This window comes from Alligator sinensis, unplaced genomic scaffold, assembly GCF_000455745.1.
Source record: "Alligator sinensis unplaced genomic scaffold, ASM45574v1 scaffold1226_1, whole genome shotgun sequence".
NCBI classification, from domain to species: domain Eukaryota; kingdom Metazoa; phylum Chordata; order Crocodylia; family Alligatoridae; genus Alligator; species Alligator sinensis.
The window spans coordinates 1,040,371-1,048,956 of NW_005842447.1; the positions used below are offsets into that span (position 1 = coordinate 1,040,371).

The 8,586-nt window shown below is 43.3% G+C and overlaps 1 protein-coding gene across 1 annotated transcript in view; it reads left to right on the plus strand.

The window, feature by feature from the left end:
- Nucleotides 1-8,586, plus strand: part of LOC102383723 (kalirin) — a gene marked incomplete at its 5' end in the record, with an annotated part of 326,357 nt that overhangs the window by 65,843 nt on the left and 251,928 nt on the right. The window contains 2 exons of the mRNA XM_025212146.1: nt 1,769-1,961; nt 6,945-7,457. Of these exons, the coding sequence (XP_025067931.1) occupies nt 1,769-1,961; nt 6,945-7,457 (706 nt within the window). The remainder of the gene's footprint in view (nt 1-1,768; nt 1,962-6,944; nt 7,458-8,586) is intronic.

Below are 8,586 nucleotides of genomic sequence, written 5' to 3' on the forward strand. Positions count from 1 at the left end.
CGCACTGGGGCTGGACACGCTCCACTGCCGCCTGCATGAATCAGAGCCACCATGCTTCAGCTTGGGTAGGATGGGCAGGGCTAGGGGGGCAGAGGGCTGTGGGTCAGGAGTGAGGGGCAGTGGAGTGGGGGGCAGTGGGTTGGGAGTGCAGAGTCATTGACAGTGCCGGGGGCTGCAGTCAGGAGTGGAGGCACCAGCAGGGATTGGTGGGGGAAAGGGGTGTGCAGGTCAGGAGTGATGGGCATCAGGGTGGGGTGGGGGACTGTTCATTGCAGGCACTGTTTGTCTCTGTGTGTCCATGTGCAGAGTGAGTGAATAGAGTGAATGCCCATCTGCGTTTCTGCATCCGTCTGTGTTTGCGTGCGTGCGTGTGCATGCATGCGTCTATGTTCATGACCGGGAAAGTGTGTTTGTGTCTGTGTGTCCATGTGCAGAGAGTGAGCAACTAGAGATTGCACCCATCTGCATGTGTGCTTGCACGTGCTGTGTGCTTGTGTGTGTCACTGCGTGTGCATGCATGAGTGTTCATGCGAGTGTCTGTGTTCATGGTAGGGAGAGTGTGTTTGTGTCTGTGTGTCCATGTGCAGAGAGTGAGCAACTAGAGAATGCACCCATCTGCATGTGTGCTTGCACGTGCGGTATGCTTGTGTGTGTGACTGCATGTGCATGCATGAGTGTTCATGCGTGTGTCTGTGTTCATGGTAGGGAGGGTGTGTTTGGGTCTGTGTGTCCACGTGCAGAGGGTGAGTGTGCATCTGCTTGCATGTCTGTGTCTGTGTGCGCGTGTGTGTTAGTGCATGTGCGTGCATGAGTGTGTGTGCATGTGTCTGTGTTTAAGGCAGGAAGGGGTGTGTTTGTGTCTGTGTGTCCATATGCAGAGAGTGAGTGAGAGTACTGTGCACCTATCTGTGTGCACACCTCTGTGTGTGTGTATGTTTGGCCATACTGGGACAAGGGGGCAGGGAGCAGGGAGAAGTGGGTATGTGCCCCTCACCCCCAGCCCAGCAGGGTCCCCCCAGCCTCCCCACCAGCACCAGGACAGGAAAGGGCCCTGCCTTCCCCCTCACCCCCTCAGCCCAACTCCCGTGGGGGGAGGGGGCTTCCAATTTTGTGTTTGCCCAGGGCCACAGTACACATGAATCCACCTTTGGGCGTGGGACCGGACACAGAGCGGTTGGGGTGGAGGGGTATTGCAGGCCTGGATGCCAGGCGCTGGGGGTTGGCGCAGGGCCGGGGACAGAGCAGCAGGGTCTCGGGGGAGGCACATGGGGCCAGATGCAGAGTGGGGGTTGGGTTGCGTGCCGCCAAATGCAGAGTGGCAGCAGTGCCAGACAGTGGGTGGCAGTGGCGGCTGCCGCAATGTGCAAGCTTTTCCCCCGCCCTCCGTTCCTGGGAGGCAGCAGTGGCATGGGGTGGTGGGTGGCGGTGCTCCCTCCCCGCCTGCTCCTCCGCCCGTCATTCTTGACAGGCAATTGGCTGGTATACATATAATTATATAAAAACCCAGAAAACGAAGTATGTAAATTTCTAATGCCAATTTGAATTGCATATTTTCAGGAGATAATATACAAATGTAACTATTCATATAAATTAGATTACAGTAAAACTCTTAAGATGCTTTATAACCATTATCCTATATTATCCCCTTTCTTGTATTATGTTATTCCATGCTTTGCATTAAAGTGTTGAATGCTAACAACAGAAGTGGGATCTTAATGTAGTATCTGTAGACGATATTAATTATCCTGCGATGCTTTTATTCTTACAGTGAAGATGTCTGTAAACGAGGATTCACCGTTATCATTGATATGCGGGGATCCAAATGGGACTTGATCAAGCCTCTGCTGAAGACCCTTCAGGAAGCCTTTCCTGCTGAGATTCATGTTGCCCTGATCATCAAACCTGACAACTTCTGGCAGAAGCAGAAAACTAATTTTGGCAGTTCCAAATTCATCTTTGAGGTGAGATTCCACATTGGAAATCTTTTGCCATGGATTTTCTCCAGTCAGGTTTAGGATGAAAACCACCTCTACTCTGAGATCCACTTCAGCATCTTCAAGAACTCAGTGAAGCTTTGGCTCGTAGGCAGTCATCTGTCCAGGGCTCTGTTACATACAGGATATTTATGCTCAGGGCTTTTTTGTGGCCCTGTTACTTTCGTTCTTCCCTTTAACAATTTTTTTTGTGTATTGGTGGGATATTCTAAGATATAGATAAAACTTAAAGCACAAAAGTCCATGGGCTCATCTTTCAGGCCTCTTTTAACAGATTTCAGCTAATGGCTCCATTAATTTAAGGCATTTAGGATAAAGGTTTATCTACCTATTTTCATTACTTTAATTAAGATTTACCATTGAGTTTTTCACAGCTATGTTAATGACAAAATGCTTTAAGCAGATTTTTTGAGTGGTACAAAATACAGGCAACACTTCTGTAATTAGAGAGGATTGTATCAACTTTCCCATTGGTGAAGGTAAAGCATTTAGCTTTAGCCAGGGCTTCTTGATTTCTCTAAGAATGCCAGTTTCTTACTCAAACAGAATCAAGATTCTGGTATGCAGAAGATATGTATATCAGTCTATATGCATTATGCAGTTTGTTTGCATTTGTTTTCTACCCCATTGCTAAGATAAGGCCCATACTTGGCTCATGTATTTACTCTACTGCAAACCTCCTGACTTCCATGAGATGCTCTGAATTTACATCAGCATAGCTCAGAATAGAATTTAGCCCATAGTAATTCAGAGGGGGTAGGTTTAGCGCAGCTATTCAATAGCGCATGTAAGCATGTTTAAAGATCTGTTGAAGTTAATGCAACTTAAAGAGGTTCTTACAGTCCAGCATGTATTTAAGAACGGGGTGGGCACCTGACCTGCAGTCTCCTGCTACCACTCATAATGACTTTGATGACAACTCTCACATTCTTAAGAAATTCCTTTTATCTCTTTTCTCTTGAAAACAGGATAAAAGGCTGCTGATTTGGGATTTTTCCTTCATTTATAAAGGTGGCCATTCCCATTGCTGTCAGTGGGGCTGAAACCATCAAGATACACTATGCAAGGTTATGCGCTCTGCTCTGGAAGCGAGGCAACTCTGAAAAAAAGGAGGATGCCACGTGCTACTGGTCTTAGTGGGCGCGTCTACATGAGACGCTTACTGCGCATTAGCCTAATAATACTGAGCAGTAGTGTGGAGGTTAAAAACTGCTAATAGGCTACTGCGTAGTGAGCATCACAAAATAACCGGGTACCAGTGCTACTGCACAGTAACTCTAGTTACTGCATGTTTAGTTAGTACTTCATTAAGCAAGTATTAGACTGAATGCGCAGTAACTAAGGTGCATTAATGAACATGTAGACGTGGCCAGTGAGTCTAAAGTTACAACCACCGAATGGTTCAGAGACCTAAACAAGATGCCATTCTGGCACAGGCCCTGTGAAGAGTAGCAGAGCCCCTGCGGGCTGTAGGGGACGAATAGAGAGAGCAGAGTACAGGGGACCAGAGGTAGGTTTAGGGATTGCAGGAAAGTGGCTGAAGGGGATGTTGGAGAGCAGAAAGGAGACAGGATGGGTGCAGAGGTTAGTGATGGGTGGGAGATGAAGGACATTGTATTGTATCTCCACCACAGCAGGGAAGTGGAGCATAAGGAGAGTCTCCCTACAAGCCACCAAGAGAAGGACCCTTTTTTGCATATACATTTCAAGCTGATATTGGGCCTTAGACACTTTCTCCTAAAAAACGCTGGAGCAGACAACATTGCCCTAAAGCTTCAAAGACCAGAAGGACAACAAAAAAGCTGCAAATGTCTTTTCTTTCTTTCTTAAGTTATTTAATGATTTTAAGCCACTCTCATAAATTTTAGAGGTCTGGCTTATGATTTCTCAGGGTGCTGGGTTGACCACACTGAGACAATGTAAGGAGTAATATTCCTAGTTCCACTAGGTGCTTGCTTACAGTACAGGGTGCCATACCATAAATGAAGGTGATTTTTGTCTCCTAAGTGGCCCTGCATCCTGTTCTGTGCCTGCAGACACTTTAGGGACACGTGGGTACCCTTGGTGAATTCCTCTGGGAGCTGCTATTGCAAAATGGTAGGTAGGCTTGGGTAGCAGTGCAGCTCCCACCCTCATGTAAATCCGCCATTCATGCAAAGAAAAGCTATTCATATTATCAGCTGTGCACTTTGTATAGTACTAGGAGTAACATGCATTTACTCAACCAGGTGATTTTATGTGCATGGAGCAGTGTGTGTGGGTTTGTGCCCACCAGGAGGGCAGAAATAATATTACTGCTTTTACTGCCATGGAAAACCCAGCATCCTCATCTGGGGCAAGGTATGCAAGAAATCCATGGAGCTGTGCAGGTTTACCACAGACTATCTAGCTTAATAACTACTAGCACCAGTTTTAAGGGCAGGTTATGTCCTTGAGGTCAGTAAAAGAAATGCTTGGTGGAAGCCATCCTTCGGTGAGAGCTGATTATCTCGATTTGGGTCAGAGGAAACTCAGCTGTAGCTAGTTCTGCATTAAAGACTTCATTTCCCCTTAAGCTGCTAGTGAGCAAGGCAGACACTTGATTGACTAATGCAGACTCCAGGAACTTTGTGTTATTGTGAAGGATGGCCCAAGAAGCCCGCTTATCATTAATTCAGAGGTGTTTTGAAGATTATTGTTCCTTTCCTCCTGATGTGGTTGAATAAGCAGACAGTGGTTTTTTTATTTTTATTGGTTGCATTTTCAAAGAAAGAGAAGAGGAGATAGATGGTTACTTTGTCTTAGCACATCCATCCCTCCTGAAGTTAGGTAATGTATTCATATTCATTTCAAAATAATTCTCAAAGGGAACAAATCTGAATAACAAATAGATGTGCAGAACTCCTTAAATAAAAAAGTCCTGCTATATGATCATGTCAGAACTGCAATTCTGATAAGGGAAAGAATTTGTGGCAGGGGCTCAACAAACAGGGGTTGGAATATTACATATTAGTGATAAAGCGCATTTGTTGACAAGCAGTTGTAATCTAAATTGAATGATCATATTAAGCACTGAAAGGGTCAATGTCCAGGTTGACAGGGTCTAAAATTTTAAATGCATATTTACATTGTCTTCCTGTTCCCCCTCTCTTCTACCAAGTAACCTTTTCCAAGAAGGAATTGCAAAAGGATTTTAAATCAAGTGCTCCAGTCAGCTGTTTGTTTTCTTTGCTTTTATAATTATCTGAGCATGTCTTTTAATAGACGTCCATTTGTATATGTTGCAGAATTATGAGAAGTCATTTTAGGAGGCTATAAGAAACTGGAATAACAGGTTGTTATTAATTAGATCCTGGAATTACCATTGGGTAGCTACTTTCTTTGAATTCAGCATAATGGCCTTCCCCTAACTTCAAGTGGGGTCCGGCTTCAGCTGAAGGTTTAAAGGAAAATCACCCACATTTTCACTTGTTCTATGACGTTGGGTGCCTCCAGTGATTTGGGTCCCAAAACTGAGGTACCACTCAGTGGCCTGTTTGTTTTTTTTAAGGAGTCTAGGTGAGCAGTACTATTTGAACATCTGGCCACATGTCTTAAACCGAGCACCCAAAAATGGTGGCACCCCAAATCACCACTTATTAATGAAAACCTAGGCTGGTAGTTAAATAATATATTTATATATATAGATATATATATAGATATATATTTGTGCAGGATGAATGTGAATTGCCATCCAGCATGGAGGGATTCACTCTTACAAAGTTCTGAGTTGCTTTCAAAAGGGAATGTAGATAACCTGGAAAGGGTTCAGAGGAAGGCCACGCGTCTGGTTAAAGACCTGCAGGAAAAACCCTACGAGGACCGATCGAGGGACCTGAATCTCTTCAGCCTCCACAAGAGAAGGCTGAGAGGTGATCCTGTGCCTGTCTTCAAACTCATCGGGGGGGTGGGGACAGCAGGAAATAGGGGCTATGATGTTTTCCAGGGCACCCATTGGGGTAACTAGAAACAATGGCCACAACCTGAGGGAGAGCAAATTTAGATTGGACATCAGGAAAAAAATCTTTACAGTGAGGGTTGCCAAAATATGGAATACACTTCCAAGGGAGGTGGTGCTGTCCTCTTCCTTAGAGGTGTTTAAGAGGAGATTGGACAAGACTCTTTCCTGCCCAAGGCAGGGGATTGGACTCAATGATGTAATAGGTCCCATCCAACCCTAAAATCTATGAAATCTATGAAAAGGCCTTTATTTAATTACGGTTAACCAAATTTCAATAAATGGAAGTATTGTCCCTTATTGATTTTTGTGCGATTCACAGCTGATTCTATCTATTCACAGCAATTTTTTTGTTATTAATACTCCAATGACATTGATTTAGGCTCAATCGCATTAGACAGTAATAGTGTAAAAAAGATCTGTCTGTGCCAGAAGCCAGCTGGAATAATCTGAAAGAAAATAAGAAGCAGTATGCTGTATATTTTGGCAGGGAAGGGTATCTGCTTCCATTCACATGCTTAAAACTATTGTTGCAATAGCACTATTGACCTGAATATAATACAAATAAGAGAATTCATTGTAATCTCATGTTATCCACTTAGTGAACATTCCCGTCAGGATTGCCAAAGGCTGTGGTACCAATACTTTCATGCTCAGTAAGAATACACACTTTAGGTTAAAGGAATCTGCAGCAGAAGCCTCTCTCAATGTGTTTTGGATGGTCATTTTAACTAGAAAAATGGATATGATTCCAGTGATCTTCACTCTCAAAGAATAAGCAGTGCTGTTATATGAAAATAACAGTGTTAAATATGGTTTAATTTGTCAGAATTAAATACAGGCCCCAGCCTTCTTGACAACATTATTTCAGAGATGTATTGTGAGGAAAGTAATCTGTGTCATGGGCAGAGTCCACCATTATTGCTGGTTTGTCAATGAAAACTAATTCGGGTATATTTTTTTTCTCCCGTTAGACAAGTATGGTTTCTGTTGAAGGCCTGGCAAAGCTTGTTGATCCTTCCCAACTGACTGATGAGTTCGAAGGATCCTTGGACTACAATCATGATGAGTGGATAGAGCTGAGAGTCTCCTTGGAAGAGTTTTTCAACAGTGCCATCCATTTGTTATCGAGGCTAGAGGACCTTCAGGAAATGTTGGCTAGGAAAGAATTTCCAGTTGATGTTGAAGGGTCAAGGAGGCTGATCGACGAGCATACACAGCTCAAGAAAAAAGTGATCAAAGCACCCGTGGAGGAACTGGATCGAGAGGGCCAAAGGTTATTACAATGTATAAGGTGCAGTGATGGTTTTTCTGGTAGGAACTGCATTCCTGGAAGTGCCGACTTCCAAAGTCTTGTGCCAAAGATCACCAGCCTCTTGGACAAGTTGCATTCTACTCGGCAGCATTTGCACCAGATGTGGCATGTCCGCAAGCTGAAACTAGACCAGTGCTTTCAACTCCGACTCTTTGAGCAAGATGCGGAGAAGGTAGGAAATAGTCTGTCCTTTCTATGCTTTTACCAAGACATTAATACAAGGGCAATGTTCCCATTTTTTTCTGCAATTAGCAGCATGAGGAATTAATCACAGATATAAATCTCAAGTTGCCAGCAGATATGCATTATGTGACTTGTAAAACAAAATCACTGAACTAATTGTTGGAAGTAGCAAGCGTAATGACATCCAAGAATAACCTGCCCGTGTCAGTTCTGACGAAAGTTAATCTGCTTTTTCTAGTCACTGTGGGTACATTTGGTAGACATTAGCACCAAAAATCAGGCTTTATTCAAGTTACTTTTGACTGGGTTTATGAATATATACATCCATACATCACTGTGCCTGAAGGGGAATTTTAGTGTTTGAGTCACTCTGATTATTATTTAGATTTCTGGTCAGTCTATGAAAAATGTGCAGCCAAGATATTCCTAATTCTCAGTTTCCTTGTCCTAGAGAATTACTGCAGGATTTACAACTGGTAGGCTTTTTAATAACAGAGCTAGGTACCAAGGAAACAGACAGCTAGCTTTAACAGCACAAGACTTGGGACTGGATTTGGTTTAGACTTTAAATGTATGCAGCGACCAAAAAAAAAAGTGTTCAGAGGTGATCACAGTATGCACAGTTCACTGTATCTGGTTTGCATTAAAGAGCACATAAGGACGGCATTTGAATTTGTACCTGACTCCTGATGAATCATTGTCCAAGACTCATCAAATTCTCCAGGATGAGATCATGTTTGATGATTTGTATAAACATTAAATTATATAGTATGATGTTTTTGGTAACTTAATCTTTTACTAGACATTCTTAATGCTTCATAGCCTCCAAAGAGCATACACTATGCAGTGTAACAAAGCACAGTAGAGAAATAAATCTAGGGCAAGGGGCATATTAAGTAAATGCCTGCCTGATGTGTCAAAGATAGTGCAATATAACTATCATTGTATCTTCATTCCCATAATGAAACAGAAATTCAAAATGCGTAGAAAGGGATGGAAGAGCACTCTGTAGTGAAGCAAACTGGTTTGTCCATGTTGGTTGAAAGACATTAGGTAAAGGTATCTCAACATCCCATCACTATGCTACAGGCATAAAATACATACTACATTTCAGCAGG